Below are 25,574 nucleotides of genomic sequence, written 5' to 3'. Positions count from 1 at the left end.
ATTACAAAACAGACAAATCCTGTTTTCAAGAATTATACTTGGTGCAAAGGTGAATGTAAAACTGGAAGACAGACATACATGCTTTTAAAATTAAATAATCCGTTTCTCAAATTGAAAGTCAGATGAGTGACACACCCACCCACACCGTATTGTTAGATAACAAATTTTCCATCCCTTTAAATTCCAGTTATTTTTGCACAAGCAATCTAGTTTTATATGGACAAAATGCCATAGAAATAACAAAAAGTTCGAACTTGTTGATGACACACATTCATCTGACTGCACGAAGATAAATTTTTTACATAAGCAGTTATTCAGTGTTAAGTTCCACAATGCTTCAGCACATTCACAGCAAGTTTTAATACCAAAAGATCCTGCAACATAGGTTTGCAGAGGCCCCCATCCCCTATAACTATTATCAAAACAAAGCACTTTCAGCTACAGTGGTAGTAGGTGCTTAGTATGCACACTAAGAAGAGTATCCATACTGTGGGACTCTGCTCCCTAGTTAACCATGATACTAGAACAAAATAATGGGGGAGGGAGGAACGGTGGCTTGTTTGTTTGTTTGTTTTGAGCCAATCCCAAACTTTCTTATAAGTGGAAAGATAAAATAATATGCTTTGGAAAATGTTCTGCATTTTTGTGGAAGTATTTAAATACCAAAATCAACAGCAATGTACACCATAATGTGTTTAAACACAGCTCCTAAAACAGAAATTATGCTGGGTAAGTCAGTAAAAAGTGTAACATAACAACCTAAATAAACATGTTTAGCTGTGTCTTTAGTGTTACAGGAAAGGAAAATTTTGTGAAAATACACAGTATTAACCACTTAATACCACAATGGCCAAAGAGGTTCAAGATACTTCTTCCAACATAGAACCTTGATGCAAGAGAAATATGCCCTCTACTGGTAAACAGAAAATCTTAAAAGTACATTTAGTGAGTTCCTGGATCGGCTTTTAACTCATAATTGTGAACACTTCTTTAAGTATATCCATTTTACTCCTTGAAAAGAACTATTATTTGCTTCTGAGTCACTGACAACTCTGAATCAAAAAATCTAAACTTCTAACAAATAAAGCCTGAAAGGCTTTGAAAACAACAGTGTCTGTAACAAGTGTAGTGAACAAGACGGTTGTCCTTCAAGCATGTCTGTAATACGAGAGGCCAGAGGAAACAGACAGACATAGAAATATCTCTTCATAAGGAACACCAACCACAAACTTCAAACAAGACAACAAAAAGTCTGTAACTTCAGTTACTGTGCCCTACCCCTGAACAGCTAACACGAGAGCTCTTAGAACTGAGTTTCCTACCAGGTGGCTTACAAGTGAAAACAGTTGAAGAAAATTCTGTTCTACTCTTTCCATCCATTCAAATTCCCCCCACATTGCTGAATTGACACAGATTAAGTATAGATTATTTTTCCCAGACTATTTCTATGATTTATTAAACAGATTAGGGAAGGTTGTAATATCTGTATATTCAGCACTGAAACAAACCCAAAATACTGCATCCTGTTCCGATTCCCAGCTTCATGAGCTAGGAGATGGGGAGGAAAATCAGACTGAGGTCATCACAATTAAAGAGGAGGTGGTCAGAGACCTGCTGCACCACTGGGATGCACACAAGTCTGTGGGACCGGATGGGTTACACCCAAGGGTGCTGAGGGAGTCGGCAGATGTGCTCGCCAAGACGCTGTCCATGATTTACCTGGAGTCATGGCTGACTGGGGAGGTCCCATTGGACTGGAGGGGGGAAAATGTGACACCCATCTACAAGAGAGGCAGAAAGGAGGACCTGGGAAACTAAAGACCTGTCAGTCTGCCCTTGGTGCCAGGGAAGGTCATGGAGCAGGTCATCTCGGGTGCCATTACAAGTCATATAACGGACAACCAGGAGATCAGGCCCAGTCAGTGGGGGTTTATGAAAGGCAGGTCCTGCCTGACAAACCTGATCTCCTTCTATGACAAGATGACCTGACTATTGGACAAGAGAAAGGCTGTGGATATTGTCTACCTGGATTTTCGAAAATCATTTGACACAGTTCCCCATTGAATTCCCATAGAAAAACTGGCTGCTCGGGGCCTGGAGGAGCGAACGGTCTGCTGGGTCAAGCACTGGCTGGCTGGACGGTCCCAGAGAGTGGTGGTCAGTGGAGCTAAATCCAGCTGGTGGCTGGTCACAAGTGGTGACCTCAGGGCTCGGTGTTGGGACCATTTCTGTTCAATACCTTTATCGATGATCTTGATAAGGACATAGAGTGCATCATCAGTGAGTTCGCAGATGATACCAAGTGAAGCGGGAGCGTCAATCTGCACGAGGACAGGGAGGCTCTACACAGAGACTTGGACAGATTGGATCGGTGGCCAACGTTAACGGGATGAGCTTCAACAAGGCCGAGTGGCAGGTCCTGCACTTGGGCCACAACAACCCCCTGCATGGCTACAGGCTCGGGGAGGTGTGGCTGGAGCTGTCTGGGAGAGAAGGATCTGGGGGTTCTCATTGACAAGCAGCTGAACAGGAGCCAGCAGTGTGCCCGGGTGGGCAAGAAAGCCAACGGCATCCTGGCTTGTGTCAGAAATAGTGTGACCAGCAGGAGTAGGGAGGTGACAGTCCTCCTGTGCTCTGCACTGGGGAGGCCACACCTGGAGTGTTGTGTCCAGTTTTGGGAACCTCAATATGAGAGAGATATTGAGGGGCTGGAGAGAGGGCAGAGGAGGGAAATGAAGCTGGTGAAGGGCCTGGAGAACAAATCCTATGAGGAGAAACTGAAGGACCTGAGACTGTCTAGTTTAAGGAGGAGAAGTCTGAGGAGAGACCTCTACAACTACCTGAAAGGACATTGTAGAGAGGTTGGTGCTGGTCTCTTCTCATGGGTGATTAGTGACAGAACAAGAGGGAATGGCTTTAAACTCCAACAGCGGAGGTTTAGACTGGACATCTGGAAAACATTTTTCACAGAAAGAGTGATCAGACAGTGGAATAGGCTGCCCAGGGAGCAGGGGGAGTCACCATCCCTGGGTGTGTTTAAGGGTCATTTGGATGAGGGGTAGGGGAGAACTTTGTAGAGTAGGGCTGATGGTTGGACGCGATAATCCTAAGGGTCTTTTCCAACCTGAAAGGTTCTGTGATATCTGCTATTTCTGGGTCTTGAAAATCATTCTTCCATGCTGACAAAAGAGTCCCCAACAACATAAAGCATTGGGAAAATATGCAGTAGAGTGAGAGATGCAAGGAGCTCTTACAGAAACTTACAAGTTTATTTTCTTTGCACATAAAATAAGCAGAAACTGTTTTATCAACAGAATTTGATTTTTAAAAAGTCTTACTCACACAGAACCAGTTATATTAAAGGCTGATGATCCTTATTTGCTTCTTAGTCAATGAATAGCTGAGAAAGCTAAGTGAGACAAGGGCTCAGAACAAGGCGCCATCAAGTTGGTTTTAGAGTAACTTGCTGTAGGTTGTAGTATATTCTTCATTACTAGAAAACCTGTAAATCTACACTATTTTTCCATGACAGATATGCTCTACTTAAAATGTAGCTACTGGACTCAAATTTGTGATGCTTTTCAAAAAGGGTTTATAAAACAGTTGTTTATGTTTATAAAACTTATTACTCCCCAGGCTCCTCTTTCCTGATTTTTCACAAGGGTAACACACGGACACTTTGAAAGTCTTACTTGGCATAATTAGTGAAAGCAGTAACATTTAAATAACAAACATCACTTGGTCTGATTTTTTTCCAGTCAAGACAAAAAGGGAAAAAAAAAAGTTTTTTTTTTTTTTTTTTTTTTTTTTTTTAAATCAAATGACAAACACTTTCTGAATCGAACAAACAACTTATCTTGCACTTCATTATGAATCCTGCTTGTTAGTATGGAAGAGCCAGGAAGAACAATCAAATAGTTTTGTCTATATGCTTTGCTGCATTGAAATTTCAGCTAGTAAAACTAAACTCAAAGTAACAAGTTCTGACCTCTTATTACTTTAAGGATAGGATGGAATTTTAGAATGTTTAGTGTGTTTGTTCTGGACATAAATGTTTTGTTGCTTTACTTCGGTGGTTATGGGCATATTAAATTATCTATATGATACCGAAGTGTTTCAGAGATATTTTGAATATATAATGGCTGTAGAAAATCTTAGGTAACATTAAGCATTATTAAGTATTATGGCCTATACTGTGTCTTACAATACAAATACTATGTAAAAGCTGCTGATACTGTAATAACAGCTGCTGATAAATGAAACATTTGACCAAAACTACCTGCTGCAGCACAGTGATGTACATCAACCTACAAATTATAATCAAAAGGAAGATTACCACTGAATTGATATACTTACCATTTTATGGTCATTGACTATCATGAGCTCCAGATATTTCATTTCTTCAAAGATACCACGAGATACCTGATGGATTAAAGAAGTTCTCTGAGAAATCATGAAAATATAGTGATTTTCAAAAACAACTATAGCTGATTTAATAAGATTACCCATAAATATTACACAGGGTGCGTAAACCTGTAAAATCTGGGTCAGATGTTTAACTATGGTAAATAATCATAGCTCCAGTAACTTAGTAAGTTAAGATAGACCCTGTCTGAGAATCTGAGACACATCATTGAGGATGTTTAGAGTCTATTCTTTTTGGTTCAGCACAGAAGGCACCACTGCTTCCCCCCCTGTTATATTCACAAAGGAAAAAAAAAATCTCAAACCCTAAAAACTCTTGGTCTACTGTACTATTCATTACAGATTTAATAAGTAAGGAAATTACTAAAAATAGATGCGCCCTCAAAAAATACGCTGTGGATTGTGCAACTCAGTGAATAAATACAGATTCTCTTTAACTGAATTATTCCTCTAACTAACAAATATGCATGTGCAGATCATGAGGACTGTCTACTTCTCTCAATAACCCCATTCTGGGTGCCCTTATTTGGATTTTTAATTTAATCATGCTACTTCATGAGCCAAATGAAAATAAAGTCAGATATCTACAAAGTATAAAGAATTCATTCAAAATTATTCTTTATTTTCAAGCAGATTCAAAACTTAAAATTCTAAACTCATTTTCACTACTGAACTTCCATTCAATTGATATATAGTATTGGTGTCACTTTAGAAAGATTATCCACTTTTCTCCAAATATTCTATTTTTCAAAAATAATCATCTTGTTTTATCATTTGATAATTGTATTATGTGACAATATTACGCTACCAAAATACTTATTTTCTAAAGCTTATGTTGTCTTAACATTAAAAAATGTGGAAATTAATGGGCTTGGTTTTGTTTTATGAATGGTCTTAACTCAGGGTCACACTTCTACTCACTGCTCTCTTTCTTCTCTTTCTCCTCAGCCACTGTAGTTCAGACAGAAAGGGCCATTCAGAACTAGATTCAGTCTCTGTACAAATTACAATTTAAGAATTTCATGGCATTATTTTAAACTACTTATGTACACTTTCCAAGCCTAAAGTAGATTAAGATCACCAAAATTAGAAGAGCTTTTAATATTGAAAAGTTCATTTTTTTTAAAGACACACGTAAAGTATCTCATATGAAAACTCAAGTCACTTAGAAATCTGAAGTTAGAATTAAAGCATGCAAGGGAAGGTAAAGAGATTGCAATGTGTACTTAGAATATATGTTTTCTTCTATCTCGTGTCCTCAATAGCATTAATATCACTGATCAAGTTAAACGATTTGCAGAAGAAAGCTAAATACAGGACTTCACGGATGGAAATCTTTCAGCTGCTTTTTAAAAACTCTAAATTCTGTTACAATAATTGTGAAAAGTTAGGCTAGTACCTATTTTTCAAGTTTTTCTAAATAATCAGCTATTTTATACAGATTGTTAGCCTAATACTCAAATTTTTCAAATTATATATACTATTATTTCCAATATTGAAAAATTCGTAACTTAAGCAAAAAACATACCAAGGTCCTGCAACTGCTTGGAGGCTTGTGTTCCATAAGTTCTTTGGATGATATGTGGCCTGCTTTTACTTTCCTGTTAAGAAAAATACGTCACATTTTCTTCTAATTAATAATGTCAAGTGAAAAGTGAGGCACTACCTTCAGTAAGTATCACTTTTATTATTTTTCCATAAAATTCAAGCAACCATAGTACCAATCTGGCATAGTACTAATTTGAAGCAATCTATTTGCAATCCTGAGCAAATCATGGAGTCTCTCTGCTTCTCTACAGAACTGAAGTATCACAGATGTCTTTGAGATTACTCGAAAAAAGTCTTTTAAAAGCCTTAGTGCTAGAGAACACAGACCATTTATTCCAATAAATCAAGTTAGAGAATATAGATCTAGTTCAATCTTCCTCCCACAGATGAAAAGAACTGTTACTATTTGTGACAAAATCATACCTTTCTAATTGCAGCAAAATGCAAGAAAATAATCAGTACACTATCTTTAAGAGGATTATTTCATCCTGTTTTATTCATGTATACAACACTTAAAATGGAGAAGACTTTTAATGCATATTTTCTTTAGAAATCTGATATGCCCCAAATAATTGCATTTTGATATTGGCTCTAGGAAACACCTATCTTTTCTTCCGTAACATCTCCTCTGCAGAAACTGCCAAAACAAGCAATTCTTTTCAAAGGGTAGGATCTTACTGTTCTGTATCTTCCATAAGAAATACATAACACACTGGAGGAAAATACTGCATATTTTTGCTCTTAGGTTGGTTCGGGTTTGTGGGGTGGTGGGGAATTTTATATACTATCTGCTATGGTTAAGATTAAACAAGCTGAATAAATTACATGCTGAAGGCTGCGTTCAAGATCATTATCTCACAAAGTACAATCAAAATTGAGCATTCTGTAACTGTTTTATTTTGACCTTCAGTAGTTTTGAGAAAAATATTAATCTCCTCTGTTGTCTTATTACTTAGAATTCCACTTGAATCCTCAGAGTTGGTAGATGGTCTCTCACTTTTGTAACTAGAACTTTTGCTCTACTTCCAAGTTTTACTGAAATATCACAGAGATAAATATCCTGGTTTCCTTTGTCCACTCAAGCAAGAAACATCGTCAAATTCTCCCCTGCTTACTATATGCATACCATTGTATAAATATAATCTCCATTAATTTACTCTGTGCTGTCAGATTTCAGCCTTATAACCTTCATATGTGCTCCATGAAAACGCATTACATAGCTTAACACATAGCATGTAATATTGTTCCTGAGGAGAATGAGAAATCTTTTGGGATGTAATATTTTCCCGTGCTCTACAGTTTAATTTACAGTCCAATAATTGATCATCCAAATGATACTGATTCCTCTGAATGTTGTTCCAGTTTTTTTGAGCGTCGAGTCAAAGATTCTGTAGATCTTTCCTTGGACTGTAAGTTCAGCTTTACAGTCATTAAAATGTACCATTTCTGCAGCATTACATTAGTTTTCATATACTGGTAAGTACCAGAGCGAGACAAGCTTGAGAGCTGTGATAAAGCATCTGGAATATACCCTACAGACCTTAAGAATTCTCTGTCTTAATCTCGCAGAATCATTTCACTGAAAATCACTCAAATCACTGAACCATTCAAGAGGTAGAAATCTACCTGTTTTTTTCTACTGTCCGTGAAATTGAATCAATTAACAGCTAAAATTTTAGGAACAGCTGTATTATAATACTTAACATCAAGTACAAAAATAATAACATGGTAGGTCAAGAGCAATCTGACCCAGTTATTTAGAGAAGAATGGATAAATGACATCCCTTCCATGAATTTATAAATCCTTTAGTTCAAGTGCTAGAGCAAACTGATAAATGCTTTTTGACAGTCTGTAACCATCTGCTATGGAAACAGTCTTATTAGTCCACTCCCAACATCTAGATGATCAACAATAACTCAGAAAAGAAAGATTTTTTTTTTTAAAAGCAGGTAAAAATCTTAGGTAATTCACACAAGATATTTCTTGCCTCAAATTTCAATCAAGTGTTTTAGAATACTTATGAAAGCATGATAGAGGTCACTCATTTATTGATTTATTCTAATATTTTTATTTGCTATTCCTTCACTATTCCACTCTTTCCCAAACCAAATAAATTAGAAAAAAGTAAACTTACTTCATTGTGGGTCAGATCCATTGGTTCTATCAAGTACAAATAAGTACTATCTTCAAACATGCCACTAGAATATGGAGAAAAATAACTTTTATTTAGGATTATCTGGCAATTACTTTGACTCCAAGATACGTTTTTTGACAAGACAAAACTTAGGGCTCAAAAACTGATCAATATTAACATAAATTCCATATATGTTCAATTCTACCGAATGTGGCTAAAGCTCAGACATTTATTTTATGAGATCAGGTGCATTTTAATGAACTAACCACTGAATGTAATGGCAATGTAATGATAAAAGCACCAAAAAGAGTAAAGATTTGACCTTGTAAAGAAGAAGTCCTAAGACACACATCAGGATGCAGAATATAAACAACAACCAAGTTGCACTTAACAGTAATCAATCCTAAGGACTAACTTCTTAGATTTTTTTCCCTTGTACAATCTAACAAAAAGATCAATTTTTCTATGGCTGACACAATCATACATGTATACTGAACATGCAAACTGCTAAAGTACAATTCTCGTTTATCCTTTAGCGTAATAAGTCATCTGGTAAAATATTTACTTGCACTTACCATATTCAAAGATTTCATGAGACAGCATCAAAAGACTAATCCCAATGATACTGAAAAAAATGCTAGCAGTTTGGCATAGCTGACCGTAGCATTTCAAAACATCAAAAATCTTTAGGCCTGTAGAGTTTCAGTCCCTCACATATTAAGAGATAATATTCAAGAGTAATAAGTAGTTAAGATAATAGCCTTGCTTGAAAAATGTGAACGTGCACTTACTGAAGTCCATTACAAGTTGAAAGAGCAACTTTGGAATCCTTGATACCTCTGATATTTCCATGGTAGTAACAATGCTCTCCACCCTAATTATGTTTAAAAACAAAAACACAATCACACACACACACAAAATCACCCTGATTTAATGTCTGTTGCTTAAAAGCAGTGATTACTAAAGTAAATACCAATGACTAGCCCTGATTGCTTATAGGAGGAAAAAGTGTTCCCAGTAAATTCTCATTTATATAAGTCTTCAAGTCATAACATGGGGTATTCTTCTGTTGAAGTCACAGCATTCTTGATTTTTTTAAGTGCATTTCTTTGCTGTAAATTGATTCTGTAAAAATGTTATGTAATGCAAGTTACATGAGCACCTAACCGTTTCTTGATGCCTTCCAGGTCTCTTAAAATTACAAGTGATACAGTGTCCATCAATCTCCTGGCATGTATTTGGATTAGATCTGGATTCTACTAATTTTGTCTCACTAAAAAATTATCAATTGTTACATCATTAGACTGTAGGTACTAATATCACTAATGATGAATGAGCCAGAAAGTGAATTCAGTTTAGCTACACTGAAGCATACAGTTGCATTTTAACCGTACATTATCAAATGTGTACTAAAAGTTAACTCCTGATTTTAATTGCATAAAATTCCAAATAGATGCAAAATCCAGATTATTCCAAAAAAGGCAGGATTTTTGTGTTTCTCTAAGCAAGTCAGCAATTATGTTTTAGACAAGGTCTTGCCTTTTATTTAAAAAACAGTAACATTTAAATTACCGACAAGTGTGTTTAAATGATAGAGACTCTCTCAAAAAAAAAAATTAGGCAAACTACACCCAAAACTGTGATCTAAAATGTCAGTTCTCAAAGGCCCCAATGATATGGACTAAGGGAGACTCCGCTGAATGTTGCAAGATTTGAACTGTCAACTAATACAGGGATTAGGCTGAATAGAATTAGTGCAAAATGTGCTATGAAATGGTCATGCAATAAAGCTGTGTGTGTATAGTCTTTCACTTCTCCACAAGAATGTAAGGGAAGTTGCAATATGTGTGTACATAGGGGGGGGGTGGGGAACAAGACAAAGCAGGAGACCAAAATACCACAGAGAAGAATTGGTACATATTAAATCTTAAAGTTCTGACCCAGAGAAGCCTTGCTCAGATGGCAACTAGCCTCTCGTGAATGCTACATGCTTTCCTCTGAATTAAAAGTGATGGTTCCCTGTACCTGCCTGGTTTTCATCACAGAATGAGCTAAATTGAGCTCTCCTCTCCTGAAACAATTAAGCTCTTGTCTAAATTATTCTTAAAGTGGGCAGAGAATTTCAAGCATGCTCAGAACACATCTGAGTGACAAGATGGATACTCACAAAATAAAGAATTAAGAGCAGCTTTGCTTTCAAAACATTGACCATTACATGCTGGTGCCTCTCTCTGGCTAATAACTAAAGCACTAATCCCAGGTTTCCCAACTGCTGAACAATTTCCCAAGCCACCTTGAGGAGTGTCAACTCACATCTCCCCACCTTCTAAAAGTGTGCTCCATCTCCAAAGCTACTGGCTACTTTGTGTCAAAGCACCGTAAATGAATCAAACTGAAGCAGACTCACTTTGTTGAAAACACTAAGATTTATAAAGTCAGAAACAGCAAACGTGATTCTGTACCCCAGAGGGTAGAAAGCTTCTAGGAGGGGGTCTTAATGGCAGACTTGGACAGCAGAATTACTAATCCCCAAAATCCCAAAAATCACTGAGGAATAAATTGATTAGACTGTTAGAGGCTTACAGAACTACTGATCATGACTAAGGGTAAAATAAACGGGCTTCACAGGAATGTTTCAACTGGGTAAACAAGAGTATTTTTATTTTCTGTGAACAGAAACAAAGCATCAAGAACAACACTAACAGACTGTTCAAGCTATGAATGTTTAGAAAGAAACCAAGAAACATTACTTTTGACTTTCTAAAGCATTGCTTTGTCTTTTCTAAAGAAAAAGGACTAGTAAATTTAGAAGCTCTTAAATACCAGAAATTCTGCTGCTATATGTCAGTAAAGCTAACATGAGGAAAACTGTATTATACTAATTTACCTCATTTAAGTAGTTGGTCTTTAATACCTATCACCAATAACCCCAGTTAAACTAAAGATAAAAGTGTATTCTCAGAAAGTTTTATTAAAAACCCTTAAGTGCGGTTGTGTCTCTCTCACATTGTTTGAAAAAAGTACCACTCATCATCAAGATATTCTTAATTCTGGTGTCATGTGTTATCTGAATTTCAGCAAGCATTCCTTCTGCAATTATTATGACTCAAGGAAGTACCAAAAATGTAAATGTTTTTTGTTTAAGTACATATAGCATTATTTCCATTTTGCATCTTATTTAATGAGTTATTCAGATTCTGAATGCAATTCCTAAGACTATTGTGCATAATTAAATCAAAGTACTACACAGAAAGCAGTCACTACATATTTACCTTTCCATCAGTGAGAATGCATAAGCCACGCTTTTTAACAAGTAAATCATCATTATCTTTCTCACACATGTAGTTTTTCAAGCAGGTTTTAGAAGACAATCATCTGAATATAGAAATTGGTGTTTGTTCTTCAGTATTTTTCACTCTTGTAATAAACTACCCCTTTCTAGAAAATATAATACTTTTCATCAAGATCTCCCTTCTTTACATCTACATCAGGAAACCAAACAATCTTTTACTTACTGAGATCTAAAAAGTATCATAAAATACTGCAAAAGACCAGGATACAGTCCTTATTTGCTCTCCTGCACAAATTGTGTGTTTATCTTCTGAACTTATAAATGAAGCCTTTTACAGATTAATGTGACCTCAGGAGCCCTGTTACTTCTTCTAAATAAATCAATTCAGAAAACATCCCCTAGGAAGTCTGGATCAAGTTACTGCAGCATGCAAAGGTAGTCCATTTGCTGAGTCTAAACTTCTAATATAATTTTCCAGTCAGATTCATGATTCAGCAACCGCAGTGCTCAATGCTAGTGCTGCAGCTGACAATTGCATGAACTTGTCCAAATGCCAGAGGGAACTGTTTTCTTGCACATTTAGCATTTTTGCCGATTCTGCAGAGTACTGAGTCTTAATGAAACAACTTCCTTAGTATGTTGCATGAAACTATTTTTCTTCTTCAGTGGAAGAAACAAAACAGTATATTGCAATAATTATGTTGCAGTGTAATTGTTTAATTTTGCCCTAATCTGTGATATATTGTTTTACTTGAGATTCTCTATAACAAGGGCAAAATAATAAACTAGACATCTAATACTTGGACAAAGAGCAGTCCCAGCTTGCTCAAGGTATAAACACAACTTGAATGCTTACTGTCTTCCACTCTCTTTAGAGACATATTTCACATGTAATAAGCTCACAATGAATATGCCAGCATTCATACCAAACACAAAAAAGTAATTTCCTGATAATGTAGTTTATAACCTTCCTAGGAAGCTACCAATCCTCATTTTGTTACTACAGCAAACAAAAAGACTGATCTGGTTCCCTTCGCCACGGTTGAACCGTCTTCCATAACTTTAGTCTCTTTGCCTATGGATCAATAGCCTATGGCACCAAATTCAATTTGGGATCTAGTTTGACAATTTTAATTAACTGGATGTCAAGCAATATGCTGGTTTTTTAATAACCTCTGGAGTTAAGTCTTTCATTTTCTGTTTCATAACTGTATCATTCTTGCAAAGAAAAGTCACTGCAAGTTTTCTTGGTTTGTCTGAACGTCTTACACTGCCATTATCCCTCTCCCTTGCACTTTGCGCTAAGGACATGTGAATAATTAATGAAGACTGTGCTGATGGTGACTTCAACCCCTCCACCTCCTACATTTTACAAGATGTAATTGTTCTGGCAGTATCTGGATCATCTTCACTACTACCACCTACCACTGCACACCCCTCAATCCAACACACAGCTTTCCTTTTCTGTACAATTTTTTCTTGTATTACTGAGGTATCTTTACAAAATGAGATCACAGTTACCTAGTATGTGTGGAAAAAGGTCTCTAGTGTATTTAAGTCTTGCAAGACTTCAATTTTTTTAACATTTTATTGGCATTGTTCCCTCAGAAGGACCATTCTGACACATCTTAAGACCACAATACCTTAGAAAACTTTGGTTTTCCATCTTCATAGTGAATCTCCACATAATTGGAAGATAACAAGTCACTGTCAAAGAAAGGAAAAATCAAGATGAGAAAAATCTCAATATTCTTTCTACTACTACGGGTAGGTTTGGGGGGTTTTGTTAGAGTTTTCAAACCATTTTTTCTTTCCTTGTACATTAGTTGAAAAAATCAATCACCAGTAAATTGTTTGCTAGTACACTGGAAGTCAAGAGTGTGTCACAGAAGGGAGAATTTAATTCTGCAATCTAATCTCCTGTATTTTAGCTTTACAATTAAATCATCAATTTTTTAAATATGAAAAAAAAAAAAATCCCACGGCTTTAGAACTTTGTTTACTGCCAGTTAACTAGTAATGACAAAATGTATATTTAGTTCACTATTGTTTTCAAATAAGTTTTATATTTTAAAAGTTAAACAGAGCATATGTAAGGCTGAACAAATACATACATGATTGTTCTGAAGACAAGAATATATACTTTACCTGTATCTCACCTTCACAACTGCAAATACTCAATTTCTGTCAAAAACAGTAAAAAAAACCAAAAAACATAACAAAAGCCCCCCATAATACCCTTTTTCTTCCATTCACTTTGCCTTCTCAGATTCTTTTCTCACTCTTATTTTTTTCCTAACTCTGGCGAGACAAATATCTGAAGTATAAAAATTTCCCATACTACATAATTTACAGTTCAGATTTCTTGTTTTTTTTAAATACGATTAGCTAGTCGGTTCATATCCTGGGATAAGTTCAATGCCCCATTCACCTCTCACCCCATTATAATCAGGGTTGCAGCACAGCAGCCTAGGGAAAGCAAAGCAGTAAAATATGTTAACTGGCTCCATCATGTATGCAAGATAATGTGATCCAGAATTCTCAGCATTTTTCAAGCCTCTAAGAGCCTGTACCCTCCCAAATAACAAAATCATTAAAGGTCCTGATAGTGGTATATCTATCAGAACAAAAATATTATTGCTATGAATAAAAATCATCATAATTATGAAGGCTTGGTTTGACAAAATAGCTCTGATGGGAATTCATGGCTAACAATAACTTATGATATGGGTATCTCAAACTCAGATTACGCTATTAGCAAGCCTGATAACACTTCAACCTTGGGACTACCGGCTCATAAAATCAATTCTTCATGCCGCATTTATCAGGCACTACACTTATCAGAGAAGATCCTGCAGAAGTCAGTTACCAGCGGTTCTCTTCCAAGTCTTTTTTCATGAAACTGAGACCACATTATGGGCACTCTCTGCCTGCAAAACCAACACTAATAGCCACAAACAATTACTGAAGTCTCATTGTTTATCTTAACCTTCATTTTGACAATATTTAATAGATATATTTTAAGAGTGCAGATTTAAAAATAAATTCAGTTGCATAAAATCATTTTAACTTTCTCTATTTGTACCACAGCAAGCTATAAATTTTCTGCAAGAGAATACAAATGCTTTATAAATAGTGTAAGCACTTGACTACACCGCTCTACAATTTGACTACAACATTCACTTCTCCAGTAAGGCAAGAGATTTGAAGCTTCTGACAAGGTTTATGTATATAAAGCAATTAAACTTTATAGTGTTGACAATGTCCTTTTCTTCTTTGCATTTTTCATACTTATTATGAAACAGGACTGCTATCCTCAGTACTTAATGTGATGCTAGAGGTAACTGACACAAGTAGGAAATGGAAAATTCTGATTAGATATAACTTTTAAAAAAATCACTGAGGGTGGCTAAACACTGGAGCTATGCTCAACTTGAAAAGGCCTTGGCCAGATTCAGATTTTTACAGATATATCTGCTTGAATTCACAGAGACCATTTGGTTTCCTCAAACCAATTCCAGGTTCAGCATTTTATCTACCCATTTCCAAATCACGCTCACACTCCCACACCCCATTTTCTGCCCTCTTCTAGTCACATGACTGATCTCAGAACTGCTTTCAGTGCTATCTAATGCTTTTGGAATCTTGTGAGATTGCAATAGGTGATTGCCCACTGTCTACTGATTCACAACTAACTAACTGTAGTTTAATCACAGCATTTGTCTCTTAGATTTATCCCATTTCATGGGACATAAGAGCTGCTCAAAAATGTCTTTAGTTCACCCTTTACAGGATCTTTCCAGAGTTCAGTGCTCTTTCCTTGGATTTTGGTTGAACTTCTGTTGTAACCGAGTTGTTTCCTCCATCTGCCAACTTTTCCATTCATTAGCTTCTCATTACTTCCAACTGCAAAGGTATTCCTGATTCAGGTATTAAATACAGTGCCCTACATGACAGGATCTCTAACATGGCATGCTTATGATGGAATACTTCTATATATATGTTACAAGTATAAAGCAAGGATGCAGCAGACAGCAACTTTTCGAGTAGACTCTACGCTTCTCTCATTGCCGACCTTCCAACACTACTGTCCTGTGGGATCTGCTGGATACAAGGCACATCGATGAAATTCTCCATACTGAACAAACTCCCTCCAAAGAAAATTGAGGCCTGCTATTCACAATACACTTCCCAAATGCCATGCTGTAAATAAAATGCACTTTTAATTTGTGTTACATTTGTCAAAAGTGTGGTTCACAGTATCTGCCACCTAGAAGTTGAAGTAGAAAATTTATTATAAGGCTACTGTCTTTCACAAACCTGTTCTCACGCTACACTGTAACAGGGTATTTAACACTAGTTTCTGATGATTACTGTGTTCTTAAGCTTATCACATATAACCACCAGTCTACAGCAAGGGCATTTTTTTCTTAACCACGGGGTAGCAAGAATTTTAAACTTTCCACTGGAAAAAATTAGTCAGCTTCTCTTTAAACTGTATGCCTTTACCTTTGTAGGTACCTGTTTTTTGCTGGGTACCTTGTATCACTTATTTCGAGTATCTGTCTACACTAGCAAACATCCTAAAGAACACTTCCAATCATCCAGAAATCCCTCAATGTATACTGCTAATCTGAGAAAAACATGATCTTATTTAGGGGAAGAGGGTGGTAATGGAAGGAGGACAGTATGTTTGCAGGTATATTCCAACATGGCTCTGCTATGATAGTACACACAACCAGTTGCTTCTATAATAAAACTAATCTCGATCCTGTTCTCTATATTCATAGCAAAATCAGTACAAACACATCCACAACTGTGCTTATAAATGGTTATTACTGAAATGTGCTATTGCAGATAACAGTCTAGGATTGAAAAATTCAGCAAAAATTCCACTACTGTTGCTGAAAAAAGACAGAATTTGGGTAAGGAAGTTTATTCTATATTTTGCTAAAGCTCCAGGAATAACAACAGCTGTAAAAATAAGTGTAGAACTGCTACTGCAAATTTTCCCTACCAAAAATTTTACCTGTTGTTAATGGTGACAAAATTGACAAGACAGGAGAAACTATTAAAAAAAAAACCAAACCAAAACAAAACAACAAACAACCAAAATAACTTTCAAACATTTTTTCCAACATGAAAGATAGATACACAGAACAACACCTCAATTTCACCAGATGTGATAGGATCTCTTATGCAAGTGGCATCAAAAAGAAAGGCCTGGAATACACCGATCAAGAGCTCATGTAGAAGTGTAAGTGCCTGAGGAATGTGAGATACAGAACTCATGCATAAAGTAGCGGTCTCCACATCACAAAATAACTCTTCTGCCTTCATTATCATTTACAGAATGCCTAAATTTACCTCTAAAACACAGTATTGAATTTTAGAAAATAAATTTGTGCTTCACTTGCACTGCACTATGTTTTGTCACCTTTCAGTTGATCCGTTTACATTTTGATTGAACAGAAATGCATCCAGTACAGCAAATTTTTCAATATTATGAGCACCAGAAATAGTGCAAGCTTTCATTGAAACAACTGCGTAAGTCATGATCACATCTGACAATAGCATGCATAAGACTAGTGACACTTTAGTATGATGCCTTAGAATGAACACATCAAATTACAACATGCTAAATGAACTCATGAAAAAAAATATTTCAGTCTGCTGTGTCTTCTTCTATGGTTCCTCCCACTCTGGTTTGTTTGCCTTAAGCAATTGGTTTTATTAAGCTGTCCTTCATGACCAGCTCATCTATGAGAGTTACACTGAGAGATGCCAAATAAGCAGCAAAGGGATACGCCACTCCTGGCAGTTGCTGCCTTTGAAAACACCGGCCAGCCATTAAAGCAAGCAGCAGATGCTTTCTGAAGAACTCACATCTACTTCCCTGGCACATATTTCACTGCTGCTGTTTTCATTAGCAGGAGAGCTGCAGTGTGAAAAGTGGCTTACCTCAGCTCGCATCTAACTATCCTGATGAAAAGAATCGATTTGGGTAGGTAAAAGTTACGAAATGACTAAAACATCTCTCATACATAAGTAGCCAAGTTAGCTCCCAGGAACCTAGTGTGCAGCCTGTGGAAAACTGGACTACAACTGAATTACCTTTCTTGCATACTTCTTCAATTATCTTTATACCAACCTACTATCAAGCAATTGGGGTTTTTTAAGTATTGTGAAATGATTCAAGCTCAGTACCAGTGTGAGAAACCTATCTTGATTTCGTAACAGAACACCCATTCGTTTTTGTCTATTTGACAGATATAGTTTAGTAGTTTCACATAAAGATGTGAAAAACAAATTAAGACCTCATTATGGCATTTTGTTAGATCATCAAGACACTGTCATCTAGCAAAAAGGCCATCTATAGCCTTGGTTCTATTACCATTTTCAATTATATTCACAAGCTTCGCTGAATCAACTGTTCTTATAGGAATTTATTATTAAGTTTCTGGTATGTATTTACAGTGGTCTTTACTCGGCTGTTGTCTTTGATGCTGCTCTGACAAGAGTGTCTCCAAGGAATAAATATATGGCAAATATTGTTATTTTTTAAAACACAGCAACATTTCACTACTTCTTCTTGTATTATCTTGAAGGAGCTTAAAAATCAGTACATGATACTGTGGATCAAGCATCTGTGTTTACAAGCAATTAAAAAACAACCGATGATGCAGGTGTATAGGTTCACTTTTTCATAACTACGGAATCAAAGAAAGTCCTCACTTCTGCTATTGATATCATAATGATTTTGTAACAGTAAACAGTACATTCCTGCTCTTGTTGTTTATTTTTGATTGGATGGTCTTTCAGGTAGAGAAAAGGATGACCTGACAACAAATTTATTAAACTGAAATTACATAGGTACTATTTTATGTATTTTTAAAGAGGTCCTCAAATGGGGAAATATCTCCAAAAAAGACTGACAGCAAAGCATGTTCTGATGTCATATAGAATGGCACAGAAAGTGCTCCAGATTTTCTGGCTCAGTCTGCCTCCCTCAGTGCAAGAGGCCCTGAGTCAGTTCAAGGGAGTTCAGAAAACAAATTCTTCACAATCCTTTCTCTAGTTATGTCCTGAAGCCCTCCATCTGAGAATGGAGCATACTCTATTTTAATGGCTACTTCAGCAAGCATTTGGAAAGTAGAAGCTTGAAGAGTTCTTCAGAATATTAAGAACATTATGTTGCTCAGTTTCCACTACATCTTCCTTAACCAGAGCACTGAAGATGATACCACTTTAAAAAGTGCTATGTAAAATGATATGAAGAAATGAACGGCTAGACAATATTACAGAGAATAAGTACTGTGTCATGGAAAGGACCTCAATTAATTTACTATGACAGAACATTCCTAGAAGAGCAATTGAAAAAGATTTCATTTAAACAACTGTTCAAGTTCATTCAATATTGCATTTTAATTGATCCCTTTCTTACATCACCAGCTTGGAAAACAGGTAGTTTTGAATTATCAGTAAGAATTTCATTAACCTGTAGTGTAAGGCTGAGGGCTGCTGTCTCTGTTTTGTCAATGGTAACCATATTTGTCAAAGCCTCCTTTATTTAAAGCAAGGTTTTTCACATACAAAAGACACTTGGGTTTCTCTTCCTCTTAAAGTATTTACTGAATGCTCCACACGTTCTGATACTTTGTGCCTAATGATAAAACCTATTTAAACCAACTCTTACCATGAAGGGGAAATCCAACCAGGTGTGGGCATGGTTTTTTAAATTATTTTACTTCTAATGATGAAACTATCAAAAGAAGTTTATTTATACTTATAAAGAGCTGACTTCACCACCTTCAGATTAGATTAACGACTATAGCAGAATCAGAGACCCCTTTTGGTACTCGAGCAAACTACAGGTGGTTCCCTTAATCACAGAACAGAGTTGGAAGGGACAGAATCATCAGGGATGGAAAAGACCTTGAAGATCATCCAGTCCAACCATTAACCTAACAATAACTATTCTCAACTACACCAGATCCCTCAGCGCTATGTCAACCTGACTCTTAAACACCTCCAGGGATGGGGACTCCACCACCTCCCTGGGCAGCCCATTCCAACGCCCAACAACCCCTACTGGAAAGAAATGATTCCTAATATCCAGTCTAAACCTTCCCTGGTGCAACTTGAGGCCGTTACCTCTTGTCCTGTCACTTGTTACTCAGTTCAAGAGACTCATCCCCAGCTCTCTGCACCCTCCTTTCAGGGAGCTGTAGAGGGCGATGAGATCTCCCCTCAGCCTCCTCTTCTCCAGACTAATCCCCCCCAGTTCCCTCAGCCGCTCCCCAGCAGACCTGTGCTCCAGGCCCTGCACCAGCTCCGTTGCCCTTCTCTGGACACGCTCGAGAAATTCAATGGCCTTTTTGTAGTGAGGGGCCCAAAATTGAATACAGGAATCGAGGTGCAGCCTCACCAGTGTCAAGTATGGGCTCAGATCCCTTCCCTGTCCCTGCTGGCCACACTAGTGCTGACACAAGCCAGGATGCCATTGGCCTTCTTGGCCCCCTTGGCACACTGCTGGCTCCTGTACAGCTGGCTGTCAATCACCCCCCCAGTCCCTCTCTGACTGGCAGATCTCCAGCCACTCCTCTCCAAGCCTGTAGCGCTGCTGGGGGTTGTTGTGGCCCAAGGGCAGCCCCCGGCATTTGGCCTCAGTGAAACTCCCCCAGTTGGCCTCAGCCCATGGCTCCAGCCTGTCCAGGTCTCTCTGCAGAGCCTCCCTACTCTCGAGCAGATCAACACTCCCACCCAACTGGGTGTCATCTGCAAACTGACTGAGGGTGCACTCGATCCCCTTGTCCAGATCATCAATGAAGGTGTTAAACAGGAGTGGCCCCAACACCCAGGCCTGTGGGACACCACTCATGATCGGCCGCCAACCAAGATTTAACTCCGTTCACCACCACTCTCTGGGCCCTTCCAGCCAGCCAGTTTTTTTACCCAGCAAAGCGTGTGCCCATCCAAGCCTCGAGCAGCCAGTTTTGCCAGGAGAATGCTGTGGGAAATGGTGTCAAAGGCCTTGCTAAAGTCAAGATAAACTACATCCACAGCCTCCCTCATCCAGTAAGCAGGTTGCCCTGTCGTAGATCAGGTTTGTCAAGCAGGACCTGCCTTTCCTAAACCCATGCTGACTGGGCCTGATCCCCTGGTTGTCCTACGTGTGTCGTGTGTTGTGTGATGGTACTCAGGATGAGCTGCTCCATCGGCTTCCCGGGTACCAAAGTCAAGCTGACAGGCCTGTAATTTCCTGGTTCATCCTTCTGACCCTTATATATGGGTGTCACACTGGCTGATTTCCAATCAGTCAGGACCTCCCGGAACAGCCAGGACTGATAGTGAATGATGGAAAGCGGCTTGGTGAGCACCCCAGCCAGCTCCTCCAGCACCCTCGGGTGTATCCCATCCAGTCCCATAGACTTGTGTATGTCTATGTGATACAGTAGGTCACTGACTGCCTCCTCGTGAATTGCAGGGGAGTCATTCTCCCAGACTCTGTCTTCTGGCTGAGGAGGCTGGATTCCCTCAATACAACTAGTCTTAATATTGAAGATTGAGGCAAAGAAGGCATCCAGCACCTCAGCCTTCTCCTCATCACTTGTTACCATGTTTCCTCCCACATCTAGCAGGGGATGGAGGTTCTCCCTAGTCTTTCTTTTTGTTGTTGACATACAGAAACATTCCTTTGTTATCCTTGATTGCTGAAGCCAGATTAATTTCTAGCTTAGCTTTAGACCTCCTGATTTCCACCCAGCGTAGCCTCACAGTATCTTTGTATTAATTGTGTGTGGCTAGCCCCTTCTTTCAAAGGCTGTAAACTCTCCTTTTCTCCGAGTTGCAGCCAAAGCTCCCTGTTTAGCCAGGGTGGTCTTCTCTAGCACCAGCTTCTCTTACAGCACCTGGGGACAGCCTGCTCTTGTGCCATTAAGACTTCCTTCTTAAAGAGTGTCCAGCCTTCCTGGACCCCTATACCCTTCAGGACCATCTCCCAAGGGATTCTGTCAAGCAGGTGCCTAAACAAGACCAAGTCAGCCCTTTGGAAGTCCAGGATATCAGTTCTGCTGCCCCATCTCCTGGCCTCTCTAAGAATAGAGAACTCTATTATTTCATGATTGCTGTGCCCAAGTCAGCCTCCAACCACCATATCACCCACCAGTCCTTCCCTGTTCATAAAAAGGAGGTCTAGCAGGGCACCTTCTCTTGTCGGTTCACTCACCACCTATGTCAGGAAGTTATCTGCCACACATTCCAAGAATCTCCAGGACTGATCCCACTCTCCTGCGTTGTATTTCCAGCAGATGTCTGGGAAGTTAAAGTCTCCCACAAGAACAACGGCAAGCGACTGTGAGATTTCTCTTAAGCGCCTACAGAATATTTCATCCACCTCTCTGTCCTGGTTAGGTCACCTATAGGAGACCCCTACTAAACCATCTGCCCTGTTGGCCTTCCCCCTGATTCTAACAAAAAGGACTTTAAAAATAATCTAGTTCCACTCCCCTGCCATGGGCGGGGACACCTTCCACTAGACGAGATTGCTCAAAGCCCTGTCCAACCTGGCCTTGAACATTGCCAGGGAGGGGGCAGCCACAGCTGCTCTGGGCAACCTGTGCCAGGGCCTCACCACCCTCACAGGAAAGAATTTCTTCCTTACCTCTAATCTCATCTACCCTCTTTCAGTTTAAAATCATTACCCCTGTTCCTATCCCCACACCCCCTGATGCAGAGTCCCTCCCCAGCTTTCCTGCAGCCCCTTTCAGCACTGGAAGGCCATTATAGGGTCTCCCTGGAGCCTTCTCTTCTCTAGGCTGAACACCCCCAACTCTCTTAGCCTGTCCTCACAGGGGAGGTGCTCCAGCCCCCAATCATCTTCAAGGCTTCCTTCAGACCTGCTCGAGCAGGTCCATCATGAGAGCAGAGTAGAGGGGGGGAAATCCCCTCCATCAATCTGCTGGCCACATTTCTCTTGATGCAGCCCAAGATACAATTGGGAATCCATGCTTCCATGTTGAACTATTGCACAACTTTAGCATTGTCGTTGAATCAAGTTAAACTCAGTGATATAGTCTCTTAGGAGCTACTTCAATTAACTTAATTAATGATATCGAGTATACACAAGCTTTATATAAGCTCCAAATGCAAAGATTTCAGTCTGACTATAATGGAACCTGAGATCCCAGTAATTCACTTCAGCATAAAGACCTCACTATTGACAAGACTGGACTATCTCAGAGACAGACTGAAAAAAATATACTAGATTAGAAAGGTAACAGTTCTTCACCGTTGTCACATTACAGTGGCTACATATAAGCAAGGAGTAAGAACATAACTTAAGAAAGGATGCATCGTGAGACAGCTGCTTAGTATGTTGTTTGACAGCAAATACACACATGTAGCAACTTTTCAGGGAGTCTTCTCAGCACGCAGTGATCTGTAACACCAGGATTTCATAAACCAGAATTAGTATAATTGTTTTCAATAGCCCACAGGAGATTTCTTTTCTGTAAATTCTTCTAATCCTTTAAGACCTGTAAAAAGTTTAATATGCACAATATACTGTGACAAGAGGTGCATTTTAAATTTTGTTGTGAGAAGCACCTCCTTTCAAACCTCCTCCTTTATTTGATATCTGTAGTTGTTACTCAGGAGGAGGCAATAAACATCCTCATCCTGCCACACAGAATTTTATAGTGTTGTCACATAGCCCCAGATGTGTATTTGCCTTGCCCTGAGCTTGTTGACCCTAACAATCCACCAAACCAATGGCTGCAGTCACAACTCAGCTGACAGACATTCAAACCCCTGTTCAGAGATCCATGCTCAATTAATCCAGAATCAGGACTGCACAGAATAAAGTCTTTTCATTCCAGAAGCAAGTGGTTTGACAAGAGGGCTAACAAACACAACACTGATGTCTGCATTTTAGAAGACAAACAGCATATTCTCTTAGGTTTTGGGGTTCATGTTTTTTTGTTGGTTGGTTTTTTTTTTTTTTTTTTTTTTTTTTATAGTTCTTTAAAATGCCTCTTCCCGGAGGCTCCCAGATCTCATGCAAGATGCTGCCCAATAGCTCCTACACCATCAAAAAAGGGGGAATTTCAAACAAATTAGCCTATGTTGAGTTTTTTACAGTTGAAATAAGCTCTGCTGTCAATTATTATATTGATAGCCATTTTATGAGGCCCAACTCTACTCATGCATTGCGCAGCAGGAATAGGGACACTACTTAATTACTACAGGGGAATCCAAAACTTGAGTGCTTGAAAGTCAGAGACTGCAACATTAATTTCTACAGTTACAGTTGTAAGTTCTCCCCTATGAAACATACATATAAACATACACACTTTATTTTACAAATATTTGCTGAAGAATAAGATCAAAGAAAAAAATATTAAAAAATATTAAAAGGACTGATCTGGAAAGTTCTAGGAGGAATGAAAGAAGCAGGTGACAAGGAGCTAGAAATACTGCTGAGAAACACTCAAGACATTGAGCTAAGATTGAAAGCCCCTGGTCAATTGGTGCTGCCTCCTACTGTACTCCTAGAAGAGTAAATGAGTAAAACACTAGAAAATGCATTGGTGAACACACATATGCACATGCATATAGAATATTACAAAATACACCTTTTTATTATAAGCTTAGCAACAGGATGGAAAATAATACGTGAAGAGAATTGTACTAAACACTTAAAATTACAGAAACAAAATACTAAGAGAAGACAGAATAACTGAAATACTGCTTATAATTAATACTTCTAATTTAGAGCTGAACACAGTAATTGAGAAGGAAGATTCTTCACACCGTCAAGTTCTTATAGTGTTTAAAATTACAAAAGAAAGCTTTTTTTCACACGTTAGTATGTCTTGAGAAATACAGAGAGGCTTTAGCATCTAAGTCTTTTTGCATATGAAATACCCACTGAGGCAAATTATAACTTTTAATACGTTGCCTCCAGTTCTGGGAGTGGCAAATGAGGCAGTAAAGCTCTGTCATCTCCAGCTGAGACACTCAAGACTGCACTTACAGGAGTACCACACATTGCTGAAAAATCCTAACACTGAGTTCTTTGCATCTCATCTGTAACAAATTTTAAAAAGCAGACTAGAGTTAAGCCACATTAATATTATCACATTTAATTTCCACAGCTTGTGTATCTTGTAGAACCCATTTAGTACTCTAAATGTTTAAGCTTTTATTTAAGAATATTTTATAAATATTTCAAGTTTCCTTCTGGAAAACTGTGACTAGTCTTCCCATTCCCATTAAAAAAGAACTTTTTTGAGAAAAAAAAACCAAGAATCAAAGAGATTCTCAAATAATGCAGTTACAACAATATAATCTCCTCTGGTTAGTACTCTCAGGTTAAATTCAGCCCTACAGAAACATACACCACAAAGACTACACAACAATGATAAGCTTTAAACTGACAGATAAAATCAGCTGTAATACGTTGGCTGTAATGCTGCACTTGACTAACAGAGCTGTCATATTTTAATATCTCAAATATTTAAGTCATGTTACAGTCAAACAGGGAGATGCATTCAGTTCATGCCAAAGATGCCGGATTTTTTTCATATGATCTCTTCATTGAAAAGCAAGGTGGATTTCTACAGGGAAAAGAAAGAAAAGCTGAAAAAATACAAGCCATTTTAGGTAATATTTTTTTTTCCTTTCTCAAAAATCCTAAATTCCGAGGGAGGTTTTTAGTAGGGAGAGAGGTTTTTGTCTTTGGTTTTTACCTTCTGTTTCTGTCCAGCTGAGCTACCTAATTCCCCGTTCCTTGTATGTGCCTCAACCACCACAGTCCCAGGGGGCAAGGCCCTAGCATGGCCCCAGCACCCCAGTGCTGGAGGAGACTCCTTTACTTAGAGACTGGTGCAACTGCCAGACAGCATAGTCAACTTCCCTCATCACCAAAATAATCATCAAGTAAACATTTTAAATTCACTACTTGTGGTAGTACTGCTCTGTAATGTGCTTTAGTACTACACTGGAACATAAAGACAACCAGCTTTAAACAGGACATAAGAATTACCTGCAGAAACACTTGTCCTTCAACAGAACAGCAACTTAAAAGCCTTATACATGTTGGTGGAAGGGATCATTCAAAACTAATTTGTTAGCACCTCAGAGACATTTGTTTATGTATATAATACAAAAAT

The 25,574-nt window shown here is 38.2% G+C and overlaps 1 protein-coding gene across 1 annotated transcript in view; it reads right to left on the bottom strand.

Moving 5' to 3' along the window:
* Positions 1 to 25,574, bottom strand: part of ADAM23 (ADAM metallopeptidase domain 23) — an 84,612-nt gene that overhangs the window by 42,819 nt on the left and 16,219 nt on the right. Inside the window, exons 4-9 of the mRNA XM_026853196.1 lie at positions 13,044 to 13,107; positions 8,900 to 8,982; positions 8,109 to 8,172; positions 5,954 to 6,026; positions 5,347 to 5,420; positions 4,357 to 4,422 (exon numbers count right to left, since the gene is read on the bottom strand). Coding sequence (XP_026708997.1) covers positions 4,357 to 4,422; positions 5,347 to 5,420; positions 5,954 to 6,026; positions 8,109 to 8,172; positions 8,900 to 8,982; positions 13,044 to 13,107 — 424 coding nt within the window. The remainder of the gene's footprint in view (positions 1 to 4,356; positions 4,423 to 5,346; positions 5,421 to 5,953; positions 6,027 to 8,108; positions 8,173 to 8,899; positions 8,983 to 13,043; positions 13,108 to 25,574) is intronic.

Source organism: Athene cunicularia, assembly GCF_003259725.1.
Source record: "Athene cunicularia isolate RWA chromosome 7 unlocalized genomic scaffold, athCun1 chr7_part2, whole genome shotgun sequence".
NCBI classification, from domain to species: Eukaryota; Metazoa; Chordata; class Aves; order Strigiformes; family Strigidae; genus Athene; species Athene cunicularia.
This window is presented reverse-complemented; position numbering and strand designations above follow the sequence as displayed.